Source organism: Microcaecilia unicolor, chromosome 1 (genome assembly GCF_901765095.1).
Source record: "Microcaecilia unicolor chromosome 1, aMicUni1.1, whole genome shotgun sequence".
In the NCBI taxonomy this organism is placed as follows: domain Eukaryota; kingdom Metazoa; phylum Chordata; class Amphibia; order Gymnophiona; family Siphonopidae; genus Microcaecilia; species Microcaecilia unicolor.
The window spans coordinates 591526602-591542695 of NC_044031.1; the positions used below are offsets into that span (position 1 = coordinate 591526602).

At 40.5% G+C, this 16094-nt stretch overlaps 1 protein-coding gene across 1 annotated transcript in view; it reads right to left on the bottom strand.

Moving 5' to 3' along the window:
* Window positions 1-15792, bottom strand: part of HHLA1 (HERV-H LTR-associating 1) — an 87398-nt gene extending 71606 nt beyond the window's left edge. Inside the window, exons 1-7 of the mRNA XM_030189934.1 lie at window positions 15687-15792; window positions 13693-13773; window positions 10456-10539; window positions 10276-10359; window positions 4026-4109; window positions 1330-1386; window positions 1141-1227 (exon numbers count right to left, since the gene is read on the bottom strand). Coding sequence (XP_030045794.1) covers window positions 1141-1227; window positions 1330-1386; window positions 4026-4109; window positions 10276-10359; window positions 10456-10539; window positions 13693-13773; window positions 15687-15792 — 583 coding nt within the window. The remainder of the gene's footprint in view (window positions 1-1140; window positions 1228-1329; window positions 1387-4025; window positions 4110-10275; window positions 10360-10455; window positions 10540-13692; window positions 13774-15686) is intronic.
* Window positions 15793-16094: the final 302 nt, after the last annotated feature.

Here is a 16094-nt window from a genome sequence, read left to right on the forward strand (position 1 = left end):
ATATTTCTTCCATTTTCTAGCCCTTCACTATCCAAGTGTGTCAAAGGTTAGAGACAAGAAGATATTTTCAACTGCCTGCATTTTTCAAGTAACAAAAAATTGGGATCTACTATTACATTCTTTGAAATGTATGTCCAATTATAAACAATTTCGTAAATCTTTAAAAGCTTTTCTATTTCAGAAATATGTACTCTCTGAGCAGGCTTAATATGGGATTGTTAATTTAATGTTACTTTCTTTGTTGTTTATCCTGAGAATTGCTCAGTTTACTCTTTTGTGAACTGCCTAGAACAGCTTGGTAATGGCGGATTACCAATGCAATCTATAATGTAGTCAAAGCAATGATTTTCAAACTTTTCCACCTCATGGCACACTTACAACGTGCAAAAATTGTCAAGGCACACCATCAGTATTTTTAAGTGTGTGTGTGTGTGTGTATATATATATATATATATATATATATATATATATATATATATATATAAACAAACGAGTATTAAGATTGTTACAGTTCAATAATTAATTTTAATTAAAGTTTTAAACATTGTGTTATCTTTATAGCCACAAATAACATATATTCCAAAACAACAATTTTAAAGTGAATCCCTCCACCCATGCACCACTCTCTTATCTTTAAAAAGAGAAATCAGTGGGAAATCCGTTCTTGGTGACGTTTCATGATGTCCTTTGTCCGAGGTCGGATGGTTGACAAGCATACCCTCAAATCCTCCTCCAGTGTCTGAAGTTGTGACCTGCTTTTCATTGCGTTCATAGTGATATTCAGCCCTTAATTGTTAAGGGCTGAATATCGCACTTAATCGGCTATGTGATAGCCTGCTCTGCTGGCATTGAATTTCACGGTTTAGGGCCAGTAACGGTCAGCAAAATGCTGCTCACCGCCAGCTGAATATCGGGTTCATTATTTTTTAATGACAAGTTAATACAGTCTTGGTTTTCTACTAATGATTGCACTGACTTTTATTTCTAATTTCCTTATGGAAATCCAAGGTACAAGTCTGTGTGTGCAGTGAGGCAAAAGCAGCTCTAGATCAGCCTGTGCTGAGCAAATTGAGCTGCTCAGAAGCTCTGCTTTATGGTTGCAGATTTCTGTAGGCTCAGATTTAACAAACATTGACTTACCCACAGGAGTGAAGGCAGTACCGGAAAATGTATAATTGATAACAGGAGACTTCTTTGTCAATTCCCATAAGTCAGACAGATTTCTTCCTGAAAAATATGTGCCGAAGAATAATAAACAGCCTAAAAAATAATAATGGGAAATAGGATGCCTGTTCCAATTCATGCTAATAAGATTGGACTTTTCTTTACCTGTTCTGCCTGTCAAAACACACAAATAGATGCAGTCGGTTTCGTTGCTCTGACTCACTGCAAGAGAAACCAGATCACACACAATGTTTACTTCTATATGTCGAGATTCATTTACTGTGCTGGCACTAATTTAGGCTGACACAGAGAAAAGAAAATAATTGTAATTATGAGGCCGCTATTGTATCAGAAAGAGGCTGTCTTTGTGCATAAAGCAAGGTGCAGTACAGGTCCCATTATTGTCAACTTCTACATTTAAAGCACTTAGACATTTCAGGAGACGGCAATATCAAAAATTGCCTTAGAAAAAATTGTTGATCCAAAACACCCTGGTTGCAAAGCTCAGAAAGAACAGATTGTAGACATGTTATATGGTTGTTTTGCCTCTTAAAAATGATGAAAGAAGGTGTGAGTGGGAAGGATATCTAAAGTGTCTAAGGTGTACAGAGATACACAAAACATAGGGGCCCTTATACTAAGCTCAGGTTTTGCTGCACAGTTGACATTAACACAGACCCATGCTAACAGCTATTGTCTGTTAAAACTAGCCAGCATAGTAAAAAAAAAAAAAAAAAACAGTACTAGCTGCTTAACTTGGATAGGGGATGGTTGTGGGTGTGATTAGATAGAGTAGAGGAGGGGCCAGCTGTGAAATCTAGTGCACAATAGCTGTCACAACTGTTGATAGTGTGTAGGAACTTAATGCCACCTCAAGAGGCCGTGTTAAGTGACGTACGTTTGGGAAGCTTGCCAGGTGCCCTTGGCCTGGATTGGCTGCTGTCGTGGACCAGGATGCTGGGCTCGATGGACCCTTGGTCTTTTCCCAGTGTGGCATTACTTATGTACTTATGTAACTATGTGGGGCCGGGGGGGGCCTGGACTCCGTAGATTTGGCCCTGGAACCCCCTGCCGACGACCCTCTCGACCCCCCTCCACCCGCCGTCGCCTGCCTTTGCTGGTGGGGGACCCCAACCCCCGCCAGCCGAGGTCCTCTTCTTCCCACAAAAGGCTTCCTTCTGTTTCTGACGTCCTGCACGTACAACATGCAGAACGTCAGACTCACAGAACGAAGCCTTGCAAAAATGGCCCCCACTGCTAGTTCAAGGAAAATTTTACCACAGCTTAGTAAAAGAGCTGATTATCAGCAGATAGTTGGTTATATCGCTCAATATATCCAGCTATCCGCTATCCGCTAACCGGCGATATTCAGTGGGAGATAGCCGGCGAAGTGCCATTTAACAGGCCAGGAGCCGTTCCTAGCTGGTTATGGGGTTTTAAACATCGGCTGGTAAATGTGCAACCTTCCCATGCCCCACCCGCTTGCATACCCTTCTGGTAGTTATGCACTAAAGCACTTATAGAACAGCGCCTAAATGCAGTGACGTGTGTAACTGTCATTTAGTCCCATTTTGGCAGTTAATTTTCATTTCAGTACCAAAAGTTATGTACTCAATTGCCGCCTAACTTACAATATATAAGATTATGGGGTTTGTGCACATACAGGGCGTTGAGCATTAGGTGCTACTTCCACAGTGAATTTTCAGTGCAGAAAACATTCTCACAGAAGCAAGGTGCAAAATGGGACAGAAATGGCAGATCCATGCAAAACACACTTACACACCCATTATAGAATAGCGCCTAAGCTATTGGAGGGGCAGGGGCATTCCCTTAAAATACACGCAGTGTTATAGAATTCAGGGGATCTGTGCCCAACTTGCATGCCAGGATTTACACCTGGTTTCAGTCAGAATAACTCCTCACACTCAAAGTTGAGCACAGATCCCAGAATGCCCTTTATAAAATACTTTTCAGCACTGATTTTGTGGCACTAAATTTTGAGCAACATTTACAGAATTTCCCCCATTCCTCCTAATTCAGTGGTTCCCAAACCCGGTCCTGAAGGCAACCCAGCTAGTCAGGTTTTCAGGATACCCACCATAAATATTCATGAGAGAGATCTGCACGCATTGCCTCCACTGTATGCAAATCTGTCTCATGACTATTCATTGTGGGTATCCTGAAAACCTGACTGGAGGGACCCTATCCAGGACCAGGATTGGGAAACACTGTCCTAATTTATAAAAGCTGTCAAAAACTGTATGTGCAAATTTGGGTACACTCCCAGTTTGTACGTGGAATTTAACTAAATAACGAGACAATTAGTACCAAGAATTGTCTTTTTAACAAGCAATTATTGGAACTATTTAGATTTAATTGTTATATAACTGTGTAAATTTAGGCATGGAATCTGTGCCTAGATTTTACATGCAGCCTAAAAAAGGGGGCGAAAATGAGAAGGTCATGGGCGTTTTGGGGTGGAGCGTAGGCATGGTTTTGAGTAACGCATCTAATTGGGCCATGGTCATTTGCACCACACTTTCATTGGTGCAAATGGTGGCACCTAAATTTACGTGCAACCGCAATGCCTACGCACTATTCTATAAACCATGTCTAACTTTAAGTGCGGCCTATAGAATAGCGTTTTTTGACACCAATTTTTTTGGGCGCCATATATAGAATTCACCCATAGTGTGCACTCTTATTGGCGAATGACATTTGTTTGAAATGACTATCCCATGACTCTTATGTGTGTACCCAGTATATATGTGCATATCTGTGAGACTACAAATGGAATGATACCTTTGTGCTGTATGCCAGCTAAAGCGAAAACAATAAACACTTCAACATGTGGTACTGACCTGAGACAATGGAGGTCGATTTAAAAATTTCCTTTAAATAGCTAGTAGAATTTCCAATAATGTCAAGAAGTAAAGCTGTAAAATCTAGAAAACACAATACAGTCTATTTTACTGAATGAACAGGGACATATATTTTCTTAACAATGAAGTGCATTTGGTGTATAGAAAACAGTTGCAGCCTCCCTGGAGGAAATGTGATGAGATAGGATTTGATAAACTGCCTTTTTGTGGTTATAATCAGGGTGGTGTATATTATGGACAGATACATGTCTTCAAGTCTTATTGCATTGGTTAGCTCTAAAGCTACAAATAGCTCTCAAAACATTGTCTCTGGCTTTCAAGACCATACAAAGGATCTCCAAAGAATATTTTAAGTGCTAAACTGCTTAGAACGTCCCAGCCTGCCGTTAAGATTGTTAGGAAGTCTTACTATTATAAGATCCAATAGACTCTAATTACATCTTATCTTTCATATTTACTACTGATTAATTGTTATATCCTACTTCAATACCCATCGCTGTTTAACTGTTATTTTTTATTCTGCTAAATTTGAAAAATTGTACTTCTTGCATTGTAACTTACTACAATATTTTTGTAAGCCACTTTGAGCCTGCTATCAGTGGGAAAAGGTGGGATACAAATGTGATAAATAAATAAAATCAATAAATATCTTACTTTCCCTTTGAAAATTATTTTATGATTGTTAGCCACTTTTGTGATTTTAAATGCAATATCAAGTTAAATAAATAAGCAAATAAATTATACACTCACATTTGTACCTGCTATTTGGGACACACAATTTATGTGGCTTAAGTTATGTGCATCCTAATGCTATCTACTACAGTGAGTACACTAACTAACTAACTAACTACTAACATTTCTAAAGCGCTACTAGGGTTACGCAGCGCTGTACAATTTAAACATAGAAGGACAGTCCCTGCTCAAAGAGCTTACACTAACCCATAGAACTCCAGCTGATAGCATCTGTGTGCTAAACACCCTTACGCCTTGACAAAAATAATGTATATATGGTAAACTGAGGAGGTTTAATCCTCTTTTCTCCATGGCTTATTCTGCTTGCTGTAAACCTCTATAAAATTAAGCCTAGCACCCGTGGCAGCTTACCAGTGCTGGATATCTCACATCTCATGCCATTATGCCTTTGATTAGGGTTCTACCCTTAAATTTTTGCTTCATTTTCCTGAAGCAGATTATTTTCACTCAAATTTTGATGTCCCCTCCAACCTTTCTACCTCTGGTCCATGCCTTTGAGATTGCTGTTCCTGAGTCATGCGGATAGATTGAAAGTCAGGGGTGGGAGTAGCTTTGGTTTGTGGGTTAAATATTGACGGAATTGGAAGGGGAAAGATGAGGAGGAGCAGATGCTATGGGAGAAAGGAAATGAGAATGGATGCTGGGGGAGGAAAGAAGTAGATGAGGATATATTTAGGGGAACGGAGAATGAGCAGGGGATAGGACGCTGAGGAGAAAAGGAGAAAGAAAGGTAGATCTTTTGGGGGAAGAAGGGGGCCAAGAGTAAGTGCTTGGAAAGAGAGAAATGAAAAGTTGTTAGTGGAAAGGGCTAGGAATGGAAATGGAGGCATTATATAGATGAGGGGAGATGCGGAAATGAAAGAAAAAGGATGGGAGACAAAGAAAAGCCATGGAAGTCTATGAAGGAGGAAAATGGAAAGGAGCCAGAAGATTCAAGAAAAGCCAGATAGGAGTAAGAAGGATTGTAATGAAAAGAAAAGAGATGAAAACTGTGAAGAGAAAGATACAGAGAATGACGCCTGGAATAGACTTCCCGAGCCTGTGCGTCTAGCCCCGTCTTTGGTCGTTTTCAAGTCCAGACTTAAAGCCCACTGCTTTACCACTGCTTTTGACGCCTAGCCACTACTCACTTGCCCTGTCCTTTATCCTTACCTCTTTATTCCTTTACCCTTAATTGTTCTGTCTGTTTTCCTGTCTTAGCTAGATTGTAAGCTCTTTGAGCAGGGACTGTCTCTTTTTGTGTATGGTGTACAGCACTGCGTATGCCTTGTAGCGCTATAGAAGTGATAAATAGTAGTAGTAGTAGAATGAGGGGAAAAGACAGCGCTTGGAGACCAACTGGTGAGTTAGTGGCAGTGGTAAAAGTTATCATTAAGAACATAACAGATACAATACTGGAATAGACCAAAGGTCCCTTAAGTTCAGCATCTTTTTTTCCAGCAGTGGCCAATCCATGTCACAAGTACCTGACAGGATCCCAAAGAACAGATTAATTCCTTGTTACTTATGTGCAAGGATAACCAATGAGTTTCTCAAGTCTACCTGACTAATAATGATTTATCAACCTTTCCTCCAGGAACTTGACTAAATTGTTTTTAAATCCAGCTATATTAACTGCTTTTGCACTATGCTCACTTGTTAAAAATTATTAAGCCAGTATTCAAAGGAATTTATAAGTTGACCACCAAGTGGTCGATGCATAAGTCCTTTATCCATGTATTTTCAGAGAATATATTAAAAAGTATCATGCACACTAACACCCCCCCCCCCCTGTTTACTAAGCTGCACTAAGACCGACACAGTCCACTCAATTTGTATGGGCTGTGTGGGCATTGCCGCGTGGCAGCTGCTAGCGTGGCTTAATAAACAGGGGGATAAGACTACTGCATTTTGTGTGCATACAGAATAGTGCACGACCTGAAAATGTACACAAAAGAGCTTCCCAAGAAATTTATTAGGCACTAAAATTGCAGGTAGTCACAAAAAAGTGGAGGGACATACATAATACTTCAGCATTCTGTGCCATTTCCCAAGTGTTTGTCAAAGTTTAATTATTATATGATGTTCCTCCACTTGCTAAATTTGGTGCCCATTAAATTCCTTGGGAAGCTCTTTCATGTACACCTTAGGGTCATGCACTATTCTGTGTGCATACAAAATACAATAACCTTAGCATCCTACTACTACTACTCATCATTTCTATAGTGCTACTAGGCGTATGCAGCGCTATACACTAGACATGAAGACACAGTCCCTGCTTGACAGAGCTTACAATCTAATTAGGACAGACAAACAGGACAAATAAGGGATAAGGGAATTAGTAAGATGGGAATGATAAAACACGGGTACTGAACAAGTGAGTAAGGGTTAGGAGGTAAATGCAGCATCAAAAAGGTGGGTTTTTAGCCTAGACTTGAATATGGCCAGAGATGGAGCTTGACGTACTATTCCAGGCATATGGTGCAGCAAGATAAAAGGAACGGAGTCTGTGGAGTTAGTGGTGGAGAAGGGTGCAGATAAGAGAGATTTACCCAGTGAACGGGGTTCCCGGAGAGGAGTGTAGGGAGAGATAAGATTGGAGAGGTACTAAGGAGCTGCAGAGTGAATGCACTTGTAAGTCAATACGAGGAATTTGAGCTGTATACGGAAACGGATAGGGAGCCAGTTAAGTGACTTGAGGAGAGGGCTAATATGAGTATAGCGACACTGGCAGAATGTAAGACGTGCAGCAGAATTTTGAACAGATTGAAGTGGAGAGAGTTGCAAGTTGCAATAGTCTAAGCGAGAGGTGATAAGGGTTCCGGTAGTGGGTAAGGGTTCTGGTAGTTTGCTCAGCAAGGAAAGGACAAATTTTGGTGATGTTAGAGAGGAAGAAACAACAGGTTTTAGCAGTCTGTTGAATATGTGCAGAGAAGGAGAGAGAGGAGTCGAAGATGATGAGCTGATGAGACAGGGAGGATGAGAGTATAGTTATCCACAGAGATAGAGAATGGGGGAAGATGAGAGGTTGGTTTAGGGGAAAAGATAAGACGCTCAGTCTTGGTCATGTTTAGTTTCAGATGGTGGTGAGACATCCAGGCAGCAATGTCAGACAGGCAGGCTGATACTTTGGCCTGGATTCCTGCTGAAATTTCCGGTGTGGAGAGGTAGATCTGAGAGTCACCAGCATACATGGGAAGAAGTATAGATGGAGAAAAGAAGAGGTCCCAGGACAGATCCCTGAGGTACATCAACTGATAGTATATTGGTCCCTTAAACTGAATTTTTAAAACCCCAATTTTCATTGGCTACACAATTTAAACAGGTTTAGTTTGAACAGTCAAATTGTTTGAACTCTGTGAGACCTCATTTATTTTTCAGTACAAGTATCTGTTGCTTGTTTTAGATTTGTTTTTGTTTTCTTTTTCTTTCTTTTGTATCTGTGTTAATACATTTTTGGTTTCTGTTCCAGTTATAAAGATCAGTCTGTCACAGTCTTGGCAAGCTGAGAGCTATAGTATATTATGCACATGTTTTCCAAATCCCAGCCAGTTACCCCCAAGCCAAGTCTCAAAATACCTATTCAATGAGCGCTGCCAAATCTACAGACATGTAAAACAGGAAGGCTGAAATACAAGACAGATTTCAATGAATGTAGCAAAGGGCTTCATTCTATTTCTCGTTTTCTCTCTCTCTTTCTACGGGCCTTATTCAATAAAGATCTTTTTCATTAGAGGAGAATAGGGAAAAGTCCTTGTTGAATAAAATCCTCTGTTTCACCCCTTCTTCTCATTTTTGTATTCTCTTGATTGCCTGTCTTCTTTCAATACTGCATATAATACATAGTACGTTTGCTGAATGATGCTCAAGAGCATCAGATTTCTGAGTTCTCATATTTTCTCTTTGTTTATAATTATAGATACCCAGGTGCAATACTTCTGTCAGCTACCAGATCGATGCAGGCTTGCCAAGTAGAGGATTATATAAGAGAAAAATAAAGAAGGGATTATAGTTAGGGCTTTTCTTGGATAAACACTAGAAAAACCTTAGTCCTCTGTTACACCGTCCATGCCTGTGTTTCATCCTCCACTCATTTTTGTGTCTTTTTTTGCACAGGTGTCTCCTAAATGACACAAATGTACATGTTTGCTACACCCAGAAAAGGTATCTAGCCTCAATAATCACTCATATTTTTTACCCTCAAACAGAACTTAGGGGCCCTTATACTAAGCCGTGGTAAAAATTGCTGTTACCGTGGCTTAGTGCAGGACCACATTGTAGCTGCAAATTTTATGTGGCTCCTAGTGGAGCTGTAACCATAATTTTCCTATTTAGCTCCTGCATTAATTAATTAATTAATTTATTTATTTATAGCATTTATACCCCGCTCTTTCCCACTTGATAGCAGACTCAGTGCGTCTTACAAGCTATGGTACAAAGTATCACATAGATAACACAAAGTATGGTACAAGGTATCAACAGATGTTCAAGTTAAAAGAGTAGAGACAATGGGGAGAGATGTGGGGGAGAGGATTGGAGGATGGGTGGTGCTGGTGATGTGGAATTAGGTTCGAGAATTAAGTTGGGTTGTTTGGGTAAGCTTGTTTGAAGAGGTAAGTTTTCAGCAGCTTTCGGAAGGGTAGGTGTTCATTGGTTGTTCGGATGTGTCGTGGTATTGCGTTCCAGAGTTGGCTGCCTATAACGGAGAAGTTGGAAGCATAGTAGGTTTTGTATTTGAGGCCTTTGCAGTTGGGAAGATGAAGATTGAGATAGTTCGGGAAGAATTGGGCCTATTTCTGGCTGGAAGATCAATCAAGTTGGTCATGTAGCTTGGAGATTCGCCATGGAGGATCTTGTGGATCATTGTGTGGGCTTTGAAATTTATGCGTTCCTTGATAGGGAGCCAGTGAAGTCTTTCATGAAGTGGAGTTGCACTTTCAAATCATGGTTTGCCAAAAATGAGTCTGGCTGCTGTGTTTTGGGCGGTTTGGAGTTTTTTCATGATTGGGGCTTTGCAGCCGATGAAGATGCTGTTGCAGTAGTCGGCATGGGTGAGTACTGTGGATTGTACTAGGTTGCGGAAAGTTTGCTGTGGGAGGAATGGTTTTACTCTTTTCAGTACCCACATCATGCTGAACATCTTCTTCGTCGTGGCTTTTGCATGAGTTTCCAAAGTTAGGTGGTTGTCTAGTGTTACTCCAGGAATAACATGTATAGAATGTTTGTACGTTTGGGAAGCTTGCCAGGTGCCCTTGGACAGGATGCTGGGCTTGATGGACCCTTGGTCTTTTCCCAGTGTGGCATTACTTATGTATTAATAGAAAAAATGGAAAATCATCATTTTACAACTGTGTCAAAAATGGCCTTAGCATGTGGGTAAAACCCGCACAAGGGCATTCTCAGACCATTTTTTGCCGCAGCTTAGTAAAAGGGCCCCCAAATTATTTTTATCTAAAGAAAATAAGTTCCATCCCTAATTCAAAGATTTGACACTCACCTGTTAGGTCATTTGTCCTGTTGTTTAAGCAGTAGCAATACCTCATGGGAAATTTGCCAGGATCGACATTTTTCAGGTTGGAAACTAAAAACATAGAGAGCATAGACTTTAATGTTATGCCTTTCCCAAACAAAAAAAAAATACTCTCAAAGTATGAATATGAGAAGCAATTGCACATACTATTATAAATAAGGATGGAAACCTTATGAAATGCAAAGGAGCTGTATGAAGTGACGCTCAAAAAAGAGAAGAATTTCTTTGTGCCTGCACAAAAAAAGAAAACAAAACTCCATAGCATTAATGCTAAATATTTTAAAAAGCAGATTAAAAAGGTTAGTGCCATATTTAATAAAATATACACACACAATGACCTCACTCTTTGTAGCCAGTCAATCCACTGGCAGGCAAGTTAGCACATCTGGTTGGATAGGTAGATGGATTCAACTGGCTAATTTACATCTTTCCTCCGTATTGGGAAAGCACTAAAAACCAGGCCAGAATTATTATGAGATTTGGTTGTAATGCTACTGTTTCATGGCTTCATCTCTTATTTTAGAGGGGGGGGGGGGGGATGTTTTCAAAGGGCAGTAAAAGACGGACTTGTACTGCACATTAATTTACTAAGGAAATCACCAGCCAGTGGTAGCTTGGTACAACACAATACCAACTCCCCAGTCACTCCTGCTCTTTGCCAGCACTGGGTTCAAAATGGTGCCAGTGACCACTAGTAGCTGTATCATGGTACTAACTCTAGCAGTCAAATAACCATATAGAGGCCTTTTATGGCAGCTTGACCCCCCAGCAGTAGTATTGTGAGACTACCACTAGGGGTCGCTGGCACAATTTAAAACCCAGTGCAGGGATTTAAAAGATGATTCTGGGGGTGGGGGGGCTTAAGGATGGGGGTGGTGCTTCAGGGGTTTGGGAATTGGGAGCTTTGAGGGCGGGGTTCTTCACTGAAGGAGGCTTCAGAGGGGTTGCTAGCCCTAGCATGGCTATCGGGGGAGGGGGAAGAGAGAGGAGACAGCTGTTTTGATTATGTGCTGGACCTCTTAAAACGCACCTGAGTGCATCAGGCCATGGCTTTGCAGCCCAGGTTTCCCAGGACATTAAAATAACACCAGCTTTTTGCTGTGGTTATTTTTCCAACTATAATATGGCTTGTGGTGTTCGCTAAAAGCCACATCATAGAATTTACATAGCAATGAGGTGTTTTGCATGCTTTCCATCTCATTAGTATGTAAATACTGTGTAATATGGTATTATAGCTTGCATTAGTGCCCTTTGACACACATTAAGGGAAAATAATGCATATTACAGCCATAATGCAGCTTGATAACTAGACATATCTAGTGTATAACAAATTCCATAAAAATCTAATCTAAATTACATTAAAAACTTTTGAAATAAAAAAGCTTTTAACAATTTTCTAAACTTTAGATAGCAGATCTCAGATCTAACATACAAAGGGTAAGGCATTCCAACACTTTGTTGCTTGATAAGGAAATGTAGTGACATAATGTCTCTTAGATTTCAATAATTTTGGAGATGGAAAATAAAGAAGCACAGAATCCCTTGAACGCAATGACCTTCTCCGTCAGCTCCTCTGTCATGCTGATCAATGCAGAAAAACTCACTTTTTTGGCCATATTGTATGAATTTGTACTGGGTCCTCTCTCCACCTTCACCTCACCTCACATTAACTTTGAAACTTATTTGATCCCAAAATTTGTTTGTTTTGCAGAATGTATGCACAGATTCTGTACTGTGCTCTCTCCTACAGCTCCTCCCCTCACACAGCAAGCATGACTATACCCACCCCACTGCAGCGATGGCAAGCTATCAAGCACTCCATGCCCAGCAAGTCAGTTCCTCCCCATCCTCTCCTCCAGGCATCCAGCAACAGGAACTGAGCTGAAACACTCCTGCTGTCTCTCTCTAACTCCATGGCGTCTCCATTCTTTCTGTGTTCATCCAGTGATCCTTGCTCCTTCTCCTTTCAGCTTACTATGGTGGGGTTACTCTGCAGTACTCCACCCCACCATTGGAATAGCTGACAATGGCACAGAGAGAGAAAATCAAGCCCTATCCCATCCCTACCTTGGGACACAAAACTGAGTTTGAGCCAAGGATGGGGTGAAATTGTCTTTTCTTCAACAGCACCTGACAGGAGCTCTTAAAGGGGCAGCCCATGACTGGCTGGGGAGAGAGATAAAGGTGCTTGGATCAAGTTGGGTAGGATAAAGGGTAGACAGTACTCAGGTCAGGTTGGAGAAGGGGAAAGAAAGTTGAGTTGGATGAGGCAGAGTAAGGGTGAGTGCTGACATCAAGTTGGAAGGAAGGGAAAAGAGCACCAACATTGGGTTTAGAGGAGGCAGAAAGGGTGCTGGGGTTGGGCTAGAGAAGGTGAGCAGAGATGCCCTACCAGTACATAAGTTAAAATGAGCACATTAACCCATATTTAACACTCAGTTTCAACACAGCTTTGAGCAAAATGGTGTGGTAGCCAAGTTAGTCCACTGAAGAAGAAGGGTTGATGTTGAAAGCTAATCAAACAAGAAATGTATTAGGTTAGTCCAATAAAAATGTATCATCTAATCTTTTTTATGTTTTGTTTTATTGCAAATGGACCCCCAAAGAAATAGAAATTCAGAAATGAAATAAATGATTAATATAAGTCACACAAATATGAAAAACAGAGATGAAACTTGCCTCACAGAGTGAGGTTGATCAGCATCATTTTACATGGTGGAGCCTGTGAAATGGGAGGGGGTGATAGGAGTCTTGTCCCCTTCAGATTGTAGATATTGGCCAACAGGATATACATGGGAAGGTCCAAGTTTGGGAGGGAAGGATATGGTCAAAGTTGGAACTGCTCAGCAGTTTAGAGATACCTTGACTCTGAATTGGGGAGGAAAGAATCTGCCTACAGGGGCTTTGATCGTCAAAGTAAGAGTGTGTGGGTATGTTCAAAGCCCACTCTAGACCTTGTGATAAACTATTCTAATCAGGTTTCTGAAAATTGTTATCATTCAAGTGGCTAAAGGTACAATGTTCTACAAAACCTACACCTAATTTCTAGAGGTACATTTAGTTAAAAAAAAAAAAAAAGAATAGTAAACACATTGACAAATTCTATCTGAATATACTTTTTATCCATAAAAGTTTTTAAAGTGAAAGTTCTTGTGTACTTTCCCTTTGAAAATAAGTGAAAAGATCATGGTTGAAGAGTACTTGTGAACATTGAATCAGTGTGGTCAGTTTGAAAATTGTCACTAACGGCTGGGACCTCTTGAAAACAAAGGCCTTCTTTTCAAGAAAAAACAAAGGCCTTCATTTTTACTGGTTTCTACCATATCTGCTTCAAAATCTACAGCTTATCTATTTCTTAGTACTCCAATAGAGCAAAAATGTTACCGTTCAAAGCTTTATTGAACATTCCATTTACCAGCTCGGTAAGGTTAAATTCAGAGAGATCAATGGAGGCAGCCGGCAGCTCTGAAAGAGAATCAATAACAAAAAATTCTGACATTTCACACCAAATATCACCATCCTTAGAGGAATTCTGTCACTAACTTTCTGGAGTTGGATGACAGCTATTTTGAGAGAGACACAGCTAAAGGTAAGTCTGCCTTTGATAGATGTACATTGTTACATCAGCATCAACGGACAGGATCTAAGTACACAGCACAAACAGTCCAGAAAAAGAACAAAGGGATCTCAAGAATGGAACAACTGTGTTTTATTGGTGACCCGACACGGGCCAAGTTTCAGGGGTCAACACCACTTGATACATATGTTGCTACTCAGAATATTAATTCTTTGGATTAACACAAATAATAGTCTGCTCTGGAGAATGAGAAACGAGTGTCTGGAGCGGATCAGAACATTCTGATCTGCTCCATACTAGAGGAGGTTTACTACTCCAGTAGAGGAACAACCAGGATAGTACTAAACAGCTAGGACTTGCATGCAAGGTTAAACAAAATGTATATATACTCTGGAATAAGATAATTACCCATTGTCATGATACAAATGAATATAATTATTATCATATAACCCTCAATTTAGAGGAAACACTCCCCAGGCATTCAATTAGAGCATCAGGAAAGTTACGAGATTGTCTAGAGCAGCGGCGTCTGGGGATAGCAACAATCAAAATCAAAGTACCATTAACGGCGTTTTGCCCTTCAGAAAAGCACTGAAGACCCATCTCTTCAAGATAGCCTACCATAACGATTCAACCTAACCAAAGCCTGCCCACATGATTCTTATTGACGATTGTTATACATTGACCATGTTTCCTATTATCCTTTTTGCTACCCCATATCCATTCCTTTCCATCTTCCTAAGCCTACCTCCCAACGCTCATTTCCTTCTGCACTCTATTAATCCCATGTTCAATTTACTTACCCGTTAACCCCATTAATGTTGCGTTTACCACAAACTGTATATTCTTCTTACGACTTTGTAATTATTTATATTGTTACTATGTAAGCCGCATTGAGCCTGCCATGTGTGGGAAGCGCGGGGTATAAATGTAATAAGTAAATAAATTAAATAAATAAAAGAGCCATACAGATTTACAGAACCACCAGCTCATAGTTCTACACTTTTAGAGGCCCTTTTACTAAGCCACAAAGGCACCTACGTGCACCCAATGTGTGCCAATTTGGAACTACCTCCTGGCTACCGCAAGGCCCAGGCGGTAATTTCATTTTTTTATGCTTCTCCACTACATGCACCGGAAAATTTCCTGTGCGTGGCGCTAAGCGGGCAGTAATCAGCAGTGTACACATGCTGATGATTACTGCCCGGTTAACGTGTGAGACTTTACCGCTAAGCCAATGGGTGGCAGTAAGAGCTCCGACCCAAAATGGATGCGTGCCAATTTTTATTTTGCCGCACATCTATTTTCAGCCAAGAAAAGGCCTTTTTTGCAAGTGCCCTGAAAAATGGACCTACGTGCGTCCAAGACACGTGTCTACACCAGTGCAGGCCACTTTTTAGCACACCTTAGTAAAAGGACCCCTTACGCATTTCTACAACATCATATTAGGAGGGGTGGCATTGGAGGAATCATAACTGTTGGGTTTAAATATCAAAATTTGCATGGGGGGGGGGGGGAGTCTGGGAACCTAAACATTAATTGAGGCAATGCAAAGCTAAAGACTTATCTACGGTGCCTCGTACTCAAAACTGAATATCGTACTATTTTGTGGTTGGTTTTCAACAGTCAAAATTAAGAGATACTTTGATATACTCTAAACTGTTGGAAAGAGAGCTGGAAATACTATATCGTATAAAAGCACAAAAGCCAATTGTTTCTAGATTGCACCAATTTATTCACTGAACTGTTTACTTCTTGCTGGTAAAACACTTTAGAAGCATTTTTTTTTGTTTATTTTTACCTGTAGCAGCCAGAATAGCTATTCTTTTTTCTCTGTCTTTCTCTTCTTTTATACTTGACACTGTGAATGAAGTAATTATTGTTAGACACAGCATCTTCCTTGACATTTCAGTAAGAATGTGTGTTATTGGTTTGAAAAACTGTTTACCATAGTTTTATTAAGGGATTAATTGTACAACTGTTTGTTTGGGGAATGAACACATCCATGCGGTGTGCAGACATTGCTGGGACATTCTGCTTTGAAAATTACTCCATTTACATTTGCTATTTGGGGTGCACAGTTGTTGAGACATAAGGGGCAATTCTATAAATTGGTGTCTCATTTTAGGCTCCACAAAGGAATGTGCTTAGCACCAATTCTAGCGGAGTAGCTGTGGGTGGGCCTGGGGGGGCACGTGCCCACCCATTT